The 15,429-nt window shown below is 34.6% G+C and overlaps 1 protein-coding gene across 1 annotated transcript; it reads left to right on the top strand.

The window, feature by feature from the left end:
- Positions 1 to 6,473: 6,473 nt before the first annotated feature.
- On the top strand, positions 6,474 to 15,303 carry LOC128988959 (uncharacterized). Its single transcript, XM_054410765.1, has 3 exons — positions 6,474 to 6,589; positions 12,861 to 12,944; positions 14,367 to 15,303. The coding sequence occupies exons 1-3, from the start codon at positions 6,550 to 6,552 to the stop codon at positions 14,663 to 14,665; spliced, it is 423 nt and encodes a 140-aa protein (XP_054266740.1). The 5' UTR covers positions 6,474 to 6,549; the 3' UTR covers positions 14,666 to 15,303.
- Positions 15,304 to 15,429: the final 126 nt, after the last annotated feature.

Genomic DNA, 15,429 nt, shown 5'->3' with positions numbered 1-15,429 from the left:
TAAAATATTGTTGATACTGCAGTATATAAAATGATTCTGTTAATATGTTTAGGCCTCAAGTAGTTGAATTGTTTTTCTGGTAGTTGGAGAGGATACTGGTATTTGAATGTAGATTATTTAATTACCATTAGATTAGAACTGTTATAATTGATTGTTATATGATTAAAATTAGTTTTTGATTGTTTTATTAATTTAAAGTTAGAATTAAATTCACATTTCACACAACTATGATAGAACTCTAGTTTTCCTGAACTCAGTGGTAGTAATATGTCAGTAACGTTAAGTCAGCCCTTGCTAGCCATAGTATTAACAAGACATATTTTCAATCTGGGAAACCTTAAACTTTTAAAACAAATTATAAAACCTCAACATCTTAATGCGTGGGAATCTTATTTTTAGAAAAAAAAAACAGACCAAAAATATTTGTTAAATAAGGAAGACGGCCCAATTATAAATTCGGAATTACTGAAAATAATTACATCAAGAACAACACTGTAATATATCCAAAATTCAAAAGATTAATTTTTCTAATATTATTTTTTATTTTTCCAATATCCTTTAAATCATCTGTTTTAACTTTGATAAAAATTAATTTATTAAGTAAATATTTACTTCTTGTACTAGTGTAAACACAGTCTGAAGATAGAAACCAAGTTTCTGAAAGCGCTAGTGAAAAAAAAACAAATTATTATATATTGGCCTTGTTGAACATTTAAATTTAGATATACATTTCATCAGTGGTAGTATTTTTTTTCTTCAGTTTGTTACCGGGACATTACAGGATATCCAGTGGATTTTGTAAATGTCTCGGGATGTCATGGGACATTCTGGGATATCCTATGGCATTCGTACATATCCCGGGACTTTACAGGATATCCTGAGGTTAACTTACAAATCCCAGGGCATTACGGTATATTGTAGGATATCCTGTGGATTTCGTACTTGTCCCGGGATTTTGCAGGATATCCTGAGGATAGCGTACATATCCCGAGACTTTCTCAGGACATAGGGGACTACTATGGGATGTCCCTGGGATAAAGTGTGCTGTCTGGGCTAGATCTCACAATGACCAAAAATAACAACAATATTGCCTACAAAATTTATAGAAAGCCTACAACAACAGACCATACCATCCACGCATCATCTAATCATCCACAATCCCATAAGATGGCTGCTTACAATAGTTTTGTTAACAGGCTTCTAAAAATACCCATGACCCAAGCAGAATACAATGACGAATGGAATATCCTATACTCTAATACGATCAATGTTTGCTTGTATGTATGCTTGCTTGCTTGCTTGCAGAAAGATCTCGAAAACGGCTCCGACGATTTTCTTCAAATCTTGTAAATAGTTTATTTTTGGCCTAAAAACAAGTTTCATGCAGTTAGAACTGCCAACAAAAATCTAATTACGTAGAAAAACGAAACTGAAAGTCACATTTTTTTAACATTAGTCTTATGGGTTGCTAAGTCACCATGTTGGTTGAATTAAATAACAAGGAAAAGGTAAACAAAAGACTTGAAGTTGTAGCACGTGTTCATAATAAACCAACTACCCACAGTATACTAGCAAATTACAAAAACAGTACAAAAGGAAAAACATCACTTGTTAATATATTGAGCAAAGATTATACTTAAGATTACTCGAGACATTGTAGTCAAGGGTAGCAGTGCGAAGTCTAGGATCTGTTTATGACGAATACATTAAGGTATCTGCAATCCTAAAATGCTATGGGAAGGGAAGGAAACAGGTCCGTGACGTAGGAAGTAGTGAAGGAAGTAGTAAAGGCAATCATAAAATGCTATGGGAATAGAGGGAAACAGGTCCGTGACGTAGGAAGTGATGAAGGAAGTAGTAAATGCGAGCAGTCCGGAGTGTGGGGACTGTTTATGACGATAAGATTAGGGTATCTGCAATCCTAAAATACTATGGGAAGGGAGGGAAACAGGTCCGTGACGTAGGAAGTGGTGAAGGAAGTAGTCAAGGCGAGCTGTCCGGAGTGTGGGAACTGTTTATGACGATTAGATAAGGGTATGGGCTATCCTAAAATGCTATGGGAAGGGAGGGAAACAGGTCCACGGCGTAGGAAGTGGTGACGGAAGTAGTCAAGGCGAGTTGTCCGGAGTGTGGGAACTGTTTATGACAATTAGATTAAGGTATCTGCAATCTTTAAATGCAATGGGAAGGGAGGGAAACAGGTCCGCGACGTAGGATGTGGTGAAGGAAGTAGTCAAGGCGAGCTGTCCGGAGTGTGGGAACTGTTTATGACGATTAGATTAATGTATCTGCAATCTTTAAATGCAATGGGAAGGGAGGGAAACATGTTTGCGACGTAGGAAGTGGTGAAGGAAGTAGTAAAGGCGATTAGTATGGAGTGTGGGAACTGTTTATGACGATTAGATTAACGTATCTGCAATTCTGAAATGCTATGGGAAGGGAGAAAAACAGGTCCGCTACGTTGGAAGTGGTGAAGGAAGTAGTCAAGGTGAGCTGTCCGGAGTGTGGGAACTGTTAATAACGATTAGATTAAGGTATCTACAATCTTAAAGTGCTATGGGAATGGAGGGAAACAGGTCCATGACGTAGGAAATGGTGTAGGACGTTGTAAAGGCGAGCCGTGTGGAGTTTGGGAACAGATTTATGTATCTCCGATACTAAGACTGCTTTCAGAGTGAACTAATGATTTTCTCCGAGCAAAGCTCGGTCCCCAGGTACTACATTATTAAAGTGCATAGCCGTCAACAATGGTTATAACAGAAACATTATCGATAATATCATCCGTAAACAAAAAAAACAGAAAGCAAACTGAAAAACCCGTTCAAAATTTATATCCATAGAATATGGTAGCAATCTACACTACACACTGAAAAACGAATTGAAGAAACATAACGTAACTTTAGCTTGCAAAACTTAATGAATAAATTAGAAAGCCTCCTAAATCCACGTACTACCGAAATAACTCATTCAAACAGCCTTGAGGACACTGGAGTATATAAACTATCTTGCAGTGACTGTCCTAAAATATATATAGGACAAACAGGTCGTTCGTTCAAGAAAAGGTTTAACGAACACCTTCCTAAACCTAAATCGAGAACCCAACACTCCAAGTTCACCGAACACCTGATTAACGAAAACCACAATGTTAATAGCTGCAATGATAGCCTAAATATTCTACACAAATGCACCAAAGGCTCCTTAATGAATGTTCTAGAAAGCTTAGAAATCTACAAAGCCACAAAAAAACATCCTCACGACATTTTAAATGAAAAACTAAATTTTGGCCGTAACATAATATTTGATAGGATTGAGGACATTGATAACGGAAGCGCTCACAATCAGCTGTTTCACCCCCTCCAAGGTCAATGTCGTCAACAGAACAGACAGGAGTCGGTTAGTTGCATCGTGTCCGTCACCGTGGTACTTATGATGGCCGGCCGCGCATTCATTTTTGTAAATAGTTTGTGTCCGTGTTCGTGTGTATATGTTAAATGTACTATGTATAATGACGACGACAAGATGTCACAATATTTTTAAGAGGGAAACTAGTCGCCATAGACTAATTTTAGGATTGACGACGTAAGGTAAGTAACCTATTTATATTGTTATTTGTTAGTTTACAAACATTTGTTATTGAACATAAATGTGCACAATCAATGTTTCATGTTGATTTGTTCTAGTTTTGTTATTGTACCTAATTATGTATTAAAGATAGGATTCTCTAAAGGTTCAAGGGATTCTTTAGGATGGTAGAGATAGGTGATCTTCTTTGCCAGGGGCCCATCAGGCATACCTATAACTACCCAGAAGAGGGGAGGAGGGCCACGGATTAAGAAACCCAAGAGTGGACAACATAAATGTGATTCTAATAGTGTTTGTGTTTCTTTGTTCTTTTAGATTGTTTTTCCTATATCCTTCAAGTAATTGTTCATTTCCTTGTAAATATGATCATTTACAGATTTCAGGGCTTCTTGTAGGTTGTTTCTATATACTTTCTATATGTTTCTTTAAGATGTTTTTTTTTTTTTGTTATACAAGTATACATAAAATAAACACAATAGAACACTTCATACTGTCAAAATAATTTTTTACTCGTTTTTAAATATGCGGATATATCCGCTACCCGTCTGCGGATGAGTAGAAAAGCAGCTGATATATCCGCCACCCGTCTTTGAAGATATGACCATGACAACGTTAGGCCATAAAATAAAGAACAATATGTAAACAATAAATAAAGACAAAGTAGTGTTGAGTGTGAAACGTCGAGGGGGGAGCGTAGGAGTGGTGGGTGGTGTGAGGGGAGTGGGTGAGGAGCGGGAGAGGGTAGGCGCGTAAGAGAGGGGGGAGTGCGGGAGAGAACGCAGCCATGGAGAGAGCAGGAAAGTGGCGCCTTGGTACTGCGAAACATCTGGTTACTGCTAAAGCATGTGCCAGTCTGTCTGAAGAGAAGGCAGATATATCCGCTTCCCCTCCGGAACATCAAAAACCATTAGCGGATATATCCATCACCCATCCTTTATCGCCAAAGACTTAGGCGGATAATCTCGTCACCCCTCCGGGAAGGGTTAATTTCATTTTCTTTTCTTACCCCTTAGTTGTAGCACTAATACAAGAAAAGGACTGTTAGGGGAGAGCGGGGCTAAACCGTACACCCATTTTTTATTGCCTAGAATTCAAGCTAGGTGATCCCGACAAGTGCTGCTATCTAGAATGCGCAAGTTTACAGTATCTGCATCGTTTTGCTATGTGTGCTAGTTTCAATGTTTCAGTAAAAAAACATGTTTCTACTCACTTGCTTCTAATTTTTGTCCAGGACTAAATAAAAAGTTAGTGAAGTAGCTTTTATCGTAGTCTATTAACTGTGAGATCATAATAAACTACATCTCTTAAGCTCTCTTTTAGTTATTAGCGATGATTGGTTAAGTGATAGAATTTGAGTTTATGTTTATAAATTCCAACGAGGTACAGATTGGGGCTAAACCGTACAGCTCTGGTACAGGGTGCTGCTCATGTTCAGGGTGGGTCCATTCAGCTTGCAGTGCTGCGGAGTCTGTAGAGAACTACATTTGTGGACTTTTTCTTCTTTCCTTTAATTTTGGGATGACATTTTATAACTTTTTTCATAAACTTCATGTTTTTCATGAAGGTTGATTTTTTAAATGTAATTTCTTCCAAAATGTTTAAATTGAAATAGACTATTTATTAGCTACAACCTTTATATAGTAATAAAAAGTGTTTGTACAATAATTTGTTGCAGTACTATTATATTACTAACCTAAACAAATGATTTTTGAACTGTACGGTATAGCCCCTTCTATTGTACGGAATAGCCCCATCCCCCGGGGCTATTTCGTACAATGTAACTTTTTTTAACTACCAATTTTACATGTAAAAAATGCAATATTTCCATAATCTTTATATACAATCAGCAGCCAAATAATCTATAAGTTTAAAAGAGGATGTTTGTATATATATATATATATATATATATATATATATTTGGCAGTGATAAACTCAGACACAGCTGAACCGACTGCCACGAAACTTGGTACATACGTGTAGAATTTCATGGAATAGGTTTATACACCATCAATTTCGTGATCCGTCCAATCGGCTCCGCCCCAGTGGCTCTGGAGTTTCCCATGTTAACCTTATAAGAAATGGAATTAATGAATCTTAACAGCTGTTTCAATTAAACAAGTTGGTTCTGTTCTATGATGTTCAATAGCATTAAAGTTACAAGGATTACCAACAGGGTGCAGCACTATTATTTCTTTTACATTTATGACAACAGCTAATTTGCAACCAAAAGGTGAGTGAGCATAGCGAACGAACTTCAACCTGGAGGCGAGTTAGCGTAGTGAACGAGCTAACCTGAAGGCAAGTGGAAGTGAGCGTAGCGAACGAGCTAACCTGAAGGCAAGTGAGCGCAGCGAACGAGCTCCAACCTAAAGGTGAGTGAGCGTAGCGAACGAGCTCCAACTTAAAGGTGGGTGAGCGTAGCGAACGAACTTCAACCAGGACGTGATTGAGCCATGCGAACGAGATCATCTTGAAAATTAAGAAGTTAAACGGGGCAAAGCCCGCGGGTTACAGCTAGTTAAATTATATATTGCTTGTGTTTACATTCCTTTTACTTCGTAATTTGCAATGTAACTACGAATCTCCCTTGTGTGTACGGTATAGCCCAGCTCTCCCCTACACATCTTTTGAGAAAAACTAATTCTTTCTTCGAACAATGTCTGGTACCATAATATTTTTTTTTTTCAAATCAAATAAATACACTAGTTATATTTCCCACATTGATTATACCTTTCTATCAAAAGTTACCTAAGCACCTCATAAAAAATTCCAATGGTAAATAAAATAGCCCTTAAAACTATTAATTTATTCATACAATTACTGCACATTTGTTGAGTGTGACTTTGAGTAGAGGTAGAGGAGGAAGGATAGACTTCCTTGACCTCAATACTTTCACTCTATACTCCAGCTCAGCTCAGTTGTAATGTTATAATCAGCTGTTTTCTCACATGTTAACTGTGATGTAACATGAAGTTTCTACTGTTACTTTCGTTAATCCCTCTTCTGGGTGAGTTTTAATTTATAAGTTTACAATAATTATTAACCATCTTATCTGTAACATGTCATATAATGTTTCTTGTTCGGCTTTGCCTTATATAGACATATTTAAAAAAATTTTGTTCAGTTTTGAAAGCAGATTATGTAGTACTATTAATAGCAGCTATACCCATACCTTGCAACAGGGTCAGTATTCAAAAGAGACAATGTTGGTTCTTTGAAAATTGGCTTTAAAATGGTTTTACACCTACCATTTAATTTAGAAACGAAATTCAACTGTATTACTTAACTTGATAAAAGTATGTTTTTGTTAGCTTAGACTGTGAACACTTATTTAAGCTACCTTGGATATAAACTCAATGATAGATTTAATCCTAGGACTGGCAATATGTTTAAACAGCTTATAACTCATTTAAAATTATTCCGAAACCGAATAATTTTGATACCATTCGAAAGATGAGATTCCAGACTTCCATTTAAATACATAAACGAACCTTATAGGATTAACAGATCTATTTCATAATCGTTACAACTTTAATGAAAATTTAGGCGCAAGACGATTTTGGGTTTGGCACGTCAATTCATTACTCATGTTCAATAAATCGTAGCGCCGATAATCTTGCATGAAACCGGTTGTGGTTGGTAATAGTAAGATTTGTTCTGAAGTTTGTTTTCGTATCAAGAACCATGTGATTATAATGTCAAACAATATGGGAAATAATATTTAGAAATCAGCTGACATTTAAAACGATGAAAATCGTAATTTTCAATAACTAATAAATCAACAAAGGATTGTGTTAGCGAGATGTACCTACATGTTGAATGGTTTGTACTGTAAACGAAAAGCTATCACAATAGTTCCAAACCTGTCAATAGTGTTTTTTTCTAACATATTTTAGTGAAATTATAATCATGTTTGCTGGGTAGGCCTATATCTTACTACTGTTTACACAAAAATATAATCTAAAAATAATTCTCATAACACTCAGGATAAGAATCTAGGTTGACATGGCAATGATTAAAGAATCTAAATATTATTTCCTATACCACGAATAATTTATTTTACAATTACTTATTCCCTGTAAAATATTATTACATCATTTTACAAATATCAGAACAGACTCAGTATGGATCATAAACATTAACAAATTACGTAACTGAAAAAATCCTATACTGTACTAATGAAATGACATTAACATATGGTTTGACTGTTCCATTTAAGTAATGTTAAATAATGTTTACGTTCAGGCGAGTGACATAATTTTTTTATGTTTATGATCAATGCCCTTTCTGTTCTAATATTCATGCAGTAAATAATAGATTCAAGATTAAAATATCTGTATTCATTTTTTTATATATGCGTACGAGTCGTAACTGTTACCGTTTGTTTGTTTCCATAGAATATTAGGCCAAAATAGAAATTAAAATTCAGTTGAGTTTAATCACTATCCTATACTCTAATACGAGCAATGTTTGCTTGTATGTATGTATGTATGTATGCTTGCTTGCAGAAAGATCTCGAAAACGGCTCCAACGATTTTTTTCAAATGTTGTAAATAGTTTATTTTTGGCCTAAAAACGAGTTTACTGCAGTTAGAACTGCCAACACAATTCTAATTACGTAGAAAAATAAAACCTGAAAGTCACATTTTTTTAACATTAGTCTTATGGGTTGCTAAGTAACCATGTTGGTTGAATTAAATAACAAGGAAAAAGTAAACAAAAGACTTGTAAGTTGTAACACATGTGTTCATAAAGGCACGGTATTTACTCAGGGGAGGTATAGAAGAGGCTACGATGACAGCTGTGGGCTTCTTATTAGCTGAGGGAACGCCATTACCGTAACAAATCGGTCGGTAGCCGTCGGCCTCGGTGGTCTAATGGTTAGCGTACCGGGTTGATATACTGTAGGTCCCGGGTTCGAATCCTGCTTGTAGCATTAACTTTTTGTCCAAGATTTTTTTATTATCAGCAAGTTTGGTTGGTTTGGTTCGGTTATTACAGTTTAATTTTATTATTAAGTCATTATAAAATTTTAATTGAGCAAATTCTAGTTTTATTTAATAAACAGAATTATTTTTCCGATTACTAAACTTTTGTTATATTTTTCTTTATCAGCAAGTTTGGTTAGTTCGGTTAGGTTATGATAGTTTAATTTTATAATAAAAAAATTATAAAATTGAATCTGAGACATTTATAATTTTATTTTATGAACAGAACTATTTTTGCGATTAGTAAACCTTCATTGCCAAAGTGCTCTCTACTACAGCGCTGTTCACGGAGGAATTTTGAACTAAATGCCTCATTCGTACCTCCCCTAAGTCAGACCCATCTACCCACAGTATACTACAATTTACAAAATACAGTACAAAAACAAAAACATCACTTGTTACTATTGAGCAATGATTATACTGAAGCTTTCTCGATACATTGTAGTAAAGGCTAACTTAGCAGTGCGGAGTGTGGGATCTGTTATGACGATTAGATTAAGGTAGGTTTCCCATCCTTATGGAACAGCTGAAGCCAATTTTATTGTTAGTTCTGTCCGGTTTTCTGTAGATGTCGTGCTTTGTTTACAATCTGTTGTTATTTCAGTAATTTAAAACCTCGTTTAACCAAATAATACTATTTAATCATAAACAATAACTCGTTCACTATATTACTATATTACTATCGTTGGCTGTATAACCAAACAGTGAGACACAAATAATGAGAAACTAACCCTAAAATAATAGAAACAAATTGTAAACAAAACACAACATCAACAGAAAACCAAACAGAACTAACAATAAAAGTGGCTTCAGCTGTTCCATAAGGATGGTAAGGTATCTGCAATCCTAAAATGCTATGGGAAGGTAAGGAAACAGGTCCGTGACGTAGGAAGTAGTCAATGCGAGCTATCCTGAGTGCGGGAACTGTAAATGACGATTAGATTAAAGTATCTGCAATCCTAAAATGCTATGGTAAGGGAGGGAAACAGGTCCACGGCGTAGGAAGTGGTGAAGTAAGTAATAAAGGTGAGCGGTCCGGAGTGTGGGACTGTTTGTGACGATTAGATTAAGGTATCTACAATCCTAAATGCTATGGGAAGGGAGGAAAACAGGTCCGAGACGTAGGAAGTGGTGAAGGAAGTAGTCAAGGCGAGCAGTCCGGAGTGTGGGAACTGTTTATGAGGATTAGATTAAGGTATTTGCAATCTTAAAATGCAATGGGAAGGGAGGGAAACAGGTCCACGACGTAGGAAGAGGTGAAGGAAGTAGTAAATGCGAGCAGTGTGGAGTCTGGGAACTGGAAACCAATTGTAACAGTTAGATTTATGTATCTGAAATTTAAATACAGAAATGCTACGAGAAGGGATGGAAACATGTCCATGACGTAGGAAATGGTGAAGGAAGAAGTAAAGGCTGGCATCGCAGAGTGGGGGAATGATTTCCCCCGAGCAAAGCTCGGTCCCCAGGTACTTACTATCTTATACTAGCTGAGTACCTGTCCTTCGTACAGGGTTGACATATAAGTATAAAATGCTTATTGCAGTTATACTCGAGCTTTGCATTTGCAATGGGAGAGGACAGGAGGACGCAGTTTAGTAAAATGTTGTTCTTTAAATTTACGGTATGCTATAGTATAACACATCTACCATATCATTGTTATAATCTAAAGGCTTACCTTACTATCCAATTGAATTATTGTGGAGACCTAGGTTTCTACGCCGGAGCGTTATCGTCAGTCCTAGGCTAAGCTAAACTTTTTGTGTTTCATCTTTTACTTGAGATATTGTCGGTTGAATAGAATTTTTACAAATACAAACACTGAATTATAAATAAATATTTACAAAGACATTGCGTGGAGAACTTAGATGCATGGCCATGATCTTGTCAATCCTAACCTCCAAAGTTGAGACATGATTATCACGTCTCAACTTTGGAGGTTAGGATTCTTAAATTGAATTCTCTGCTCTTAAATTCATTTGATGCCTTCTCAAATACAACTGTCTGTTCTCAACTTCATTTTAGGTTTTCTCAAAAATATTTGACTGATCTCGAATTGATATGTTTTTCTAATATAAACACAACTGCTTCTGAAAATTGGAAAAGGTCAAAAGGTGTAGAGGTCGTCCAGTGGTTGAAAACTCGACCAAAAACATGTAATGTAAATACTTCTCTATTTTCACCCCATACTGTAAATAAAACATGTGATGGGAATTTCTTCAATTTGTTTTGATTTTATGTTTATATTTTCTTGTTATTTCGTTACCAGCATGGCATAAACATTAAGCCCATGTTAATAAAAAAAAAAAATTAAATTCATCTTTTGTACTTATTTTTTAGCATTTTGAAATTTATAAAGGAATTCTGTACATCTACAGAAAAATATCTTTCTAACAATATGCATAGATGTCCCCTGTGACACGAGCCAAGAAAAAAGGTTTTAAATAAACATGCTTGCCTATTAATATAACAGAAGATATAAAATGTGAGTGAGAATGTGTGTGTGTCCGTAAACGCGAGTCATTTTGGTCCAATTTTGATGAAATTTGGCTTGAGAAGGCTTAGGGTGGGATAAAATTGAATTAGTTCACGAACCAGTAAGATCAAGTAATAGAAACAGATTATTCGGAGGTTTTAACATTTTCAAAAATGTTGATTTTTCAAATGTTTCTCTTTAAAATTTAAAATTTCCCAATTTTTTATTACAGCCAAAGTGAATTGCTTAAAGCCCTAAAATATACATTGAATAAATGAAGTGTTGTTGTACAATTAAAAGTAAGGAAGAAAATTCCTAAGAGCTGTACATTTTAATTCCCATGTTATTATAATAGAGAAAAATAAATCTGTTGTAGTTTACTTGTTTATGGATAAATCTTGATGAAACTCAGCAAATTTATTCCGATTTAACGTCCGTCTTAGTCCCAAACAGCCTAGGAAAATCTAAAACGTTACATTTTCAAATTTTAATGCCCTTAAAATATTTTTGAAAATACATATTATTGAGAAAACATTTTTCCCTTAAACGGCTAAAACTAAAAAATGGTAAGAGTTAGCAAAGATTTTAAAGAATTTTCAGAGTCAGAAATTATATTTTATACAAAACACTCATATAACATGTTTTTTCATAATTTTAATCATTTTCCCCCAAAATTTAAGTGTGATGTCAGAATTTGATATATTTTACCACTTTTACAAGGTTATAAACGATTCTTTACCTATTCAATGGGCACAAGGGTATTGAAACTACACAATTTACTATATTACAGCTAACACCATGGTATGAATATAAAATACGCCGTATAAAACTTATTCCCCCCATCCAAAATCGATTCGCCCCTTATGTCCATCCTATAGCCACTATAGGTATTTCGGTCTTAATCACGTTTACCCACTTCTAGATTAGCTGGAGATCTGAAATTTGGCATGTTAATAGGTCTTGCGCCTTTTTCGAAAAGTGAAATTTTACAACATTAAACCTCCCCCCTAAAATATCAAACTACCCCCACCCCCCTTGTTATTCTTATGGAGAATAACCTTGAAAGTGGCTGACTTCGGTATGAGGATCTAAAAAGTTTAGAATCCTGCTAGAGAATTAAACCTTAGTGTACAACGCTACCAATAATTAGCCCTTACAATTTTTAAAAGCTCCATTTTCAAGACTTAACCCTCCCCCCTTCCGAAACTACCTAACCTATTTGCAAGAATATTCATGGTCAGAAATTAAACTTTCTAAAAAACTCTTCTAGGCATTTTTTGACAATCACGCCCCTTCACCCTACCACTAATGACGACTAACAGATAGGGGGCCTGGGGGCAACTATTGCCAAAGGCAACTATTGTTCCTATATAATTGAAAAAAATTAAATTAAATTCAACTATCCACCATCAGACAGCCATAATTATCAGGCACGATTCTCAGAATCTTATACTGAACTTTAAAGAATAATAAAGTTAAGAATCTTGAACTTGACTTTGTTTAAAAAATTAAGCATTTCAAAACTTTATCTACCGTACCTTTAAATTATGTTACTAATTAGTAATTACTAATTATAAATTGGCAACATACAATCAAGTACCATCTACTTAGTTAGATTTATTAAACATTACTGCAAATAACGTACAAATGTCTATCTTACTCGACATTTCTGTCAGCACATCTAGGGTTCATCCCAGTGTCTTTTTATAGGGATATACAAAGCTAAGTTTTAAAATGCATGTTTTTGTACAGTGCATTACTGTGTTCTTTTTTCATGGTTACAAAGCAGAGTTTCCTGATTGTTTGTTTCATTTCAGGGGTCCAGAGCAGAGTTTTGTTTCCTGAGGAATTAGTTTCATTCTTATCCTTTGTATATTCTGTTATTCCTCCAGTCAAAATAGGTATGTTGCAGCAGGTAAACGAGTATAACAATACTTTTAATTAAGGTAATTGTTTGCAGAATATTATTGAAGATTTTTACAAATATAAAATATTAAAGTGAAAATGCCAGTATAGTGAGACAGACCAAGAAAGGCAAAATGTTGATAAGGGTTGACAGAGGACAATTAAAGTACATAATTTATCCATCTAAAAGTTTCTCTGTGCTCTGCCAACAAGCCTAAAACTCTAAGGATCACTCCAAGCAAGTTTACTCTAAAGGGTGAAGGCTGCTTGGTCTATTTGGCCTAGGGCTGCAAATGTCTTAAATCTGACACTTATCACTTTGTCATCCATTAATTGGAGTGATGCAAAGAATCAAGTTTGTAATTATATAGCAAGACTCTTTCTACCCAGGTCAACCAAAACCATGATAAAAGATTAGCTAAGGGAATTGACCACAAAATGTGGGTAGTTGACAACGGCTAGGTGAAGATAAAGTTCAGAAAACAATAGTCATTTATGAAATGGATTTTGTATTTTATACAGTTTTAGATTTTTTCAGATGATACTGTCAGAGACATTATCCTAAGCCAACAATGAGATCCTCATTATAACTAGAATTATGTCCCTTCTGTGAAAATTGAGAGGCATGGTTAATATAGTATCTAAATAATTGCTATTTATAAAAGAACAGTTATTTGTAAGGATAATGTAAAAGTACAAAATTATTAAAATGGGAAAAATTATACGAGGGGTATCTCAGGGTTTGATTTTGTGACTACTCATCTTATTCATCTTTATTGATCATTATACTTTGGGCATTGATAATGATGCAGATTTAAAAATGATATTAATACCAGAGACATTGTTTGAACCTTGTAAAAAAATATAAAAAAAACTCTTTTTCACAAGCTACTCTCGACACTAAAAAGTTCTTATGAGATTCGAGATTCTACTGGTATTTATAGTTTCTTATTTAGTGACAGTCCTACTTGTTATAACAGGCCAACGACTTATATTTACTTTTTCTTTGGGCAAAAAACGTTGTCATCTTCTCTCAAATATTTTAAATGCAGGACCAACATTTTTATTTATTTTATTTTAGGTTAGTAGAGCAATCCAACAACGTCATTTGTTTTGTAGCTGTGCTATGGTTGAAATAAATGTATGTCAGTTAGTAACTATTTATTTACTTAGTGAATAAAATAGTAAATAATAAAACATTTAATAGTAAACAATAGTTCATTTAAACAAAAACCCTTTAAATTCCAACCATTGACAACTGGAACTGAGACAACCTTGCTAAATGTTGGTTTATTAGGGTTAATCAGGAGTCTTACTGTAAACTGTAATTAGTGTTTCTAGCAAAACATTTATTTACTCTTTTACTCTTATTTACTTTTTGCTTCATTGCAAAATATTACAAACGATGTTATTGTTAGGTCAAGACAGCAGAGTCGGAGCTGGTTTCCGAGTGGGGCCAAACGCAGATTTCCAGATCTTGTTGGAGTTGGGGCCTCAAAGTGAGACTCAGTCATTGGGGCCTGATGGGGTTAACACTAGAGATGCGAGGACTCCCAACCTACGTAAGAGCTTGAAAAGTAAAAAACACAACTTCCAGACAAAGAACAAAACCCTAACTGAAGCTAAAGAGAAACCCAACTCACACACTACTGAAGACAACTCAACTGTAACTAAAACAATGGAGACTGCAACCCATAACTTCACTGAAAGTTCCTAAAGTTTCAGAAATTAATGACATTAATTGTATTATGTTGATAAGTAACTGACAAAATACTCAAAAGTGTCTGTATATTGAAATAAAATATTTTCATCTTGTTAAAGTTATATTTATGATCTGAACACAATATTTTATTAATCAAATATCAAGTTGAGAGACATTGAGATTATCTAGTGTTCCATTTACTAAGTCATGAACGATACATTTGTTGACATCAGCCCTCACAGTAAATACATTAATTTCATTCCGGATGTGATTAAAAATCTGTTATTGATGTCAATTGTACAACAAATTATAAACACATTTGTAGGCATCTTGAAACTAACCAGAAACAAGTCTTTATAAGTGAAATAGTTTTATTGTCATGTTTCATGTTTTATTGAGGTAAAAAAGAGTCAAGTCCAATTCAACTTTAATTTTTTTAATGGTTATAAACAACAATTAATACATCAATAATATACAACACGTGATTTTAATATGAACGTGGTGTTTTATTTTGTATCTCTTTACCCTGCAAGATGATTTATTATATTTGTTTAAACATTTTTTAAGTTGTAATAATTCATGAAGGTGGTTTTAGAATAATGTTGCCATATGAACAAAAAAAGTAATAAGGTTAACACACATGAGATTCTATAGCTTGTACTCATAGGTTACACAATGTATATTTGTGTATTGAGGGGTAAAGGGTGTTGGGATAATTTTTGCAATGTTTGTTCATCAGTAAAATAAACTGTGTTTTGAATATATTGTAACATACATAT

Source organism: Macrosteles quadrilineatus, unplaced genomic scaffold, assembly GCF_028750875.1.
Source record: "Macrosteles quadrilineatus isolate MER2022 unplaced genomic scaffold, UCM_ALF_1.0 Scaffold_3__2_contigs__length_128488019, whole genome shotgun sequence".
Classification (NCBI taxonomy): Eukaryota; Metazoa; Arthropoda; class Insecta; order Hemiptera; family Cicadellidae; genus Macrosteles; species Macrosteles quadrilineatus.
The sequence above is the reverse complement of the archived record's forward strand: the minus strand, read 5'-3'. Positions and strand labels throughout refer to the sequence as shown.

Coding starts and splice junctions, on each gene's coding strand:
- LOC128988959 (XM_054410765.1), top strand. CDS start 6,550: ATGAAGTTTCTACTGTTACTTTCGTTAATCCCTCTTCTGG. Junction 6,590..12,860: donor TTCGTTAATCCCTCTTCTGG/GTGAGTTTTAAT, acceptor GTTTCATTTCAG/GGGTCCAGAGCAGAGTTTTG. Junction 12,945..14,366: donor TATTCCTCCAGTCAAAATAG/GTATGTTGCAGC, acceptor TGTTATTGTTAG/GTCAAGACAGCAGAGTCGGA.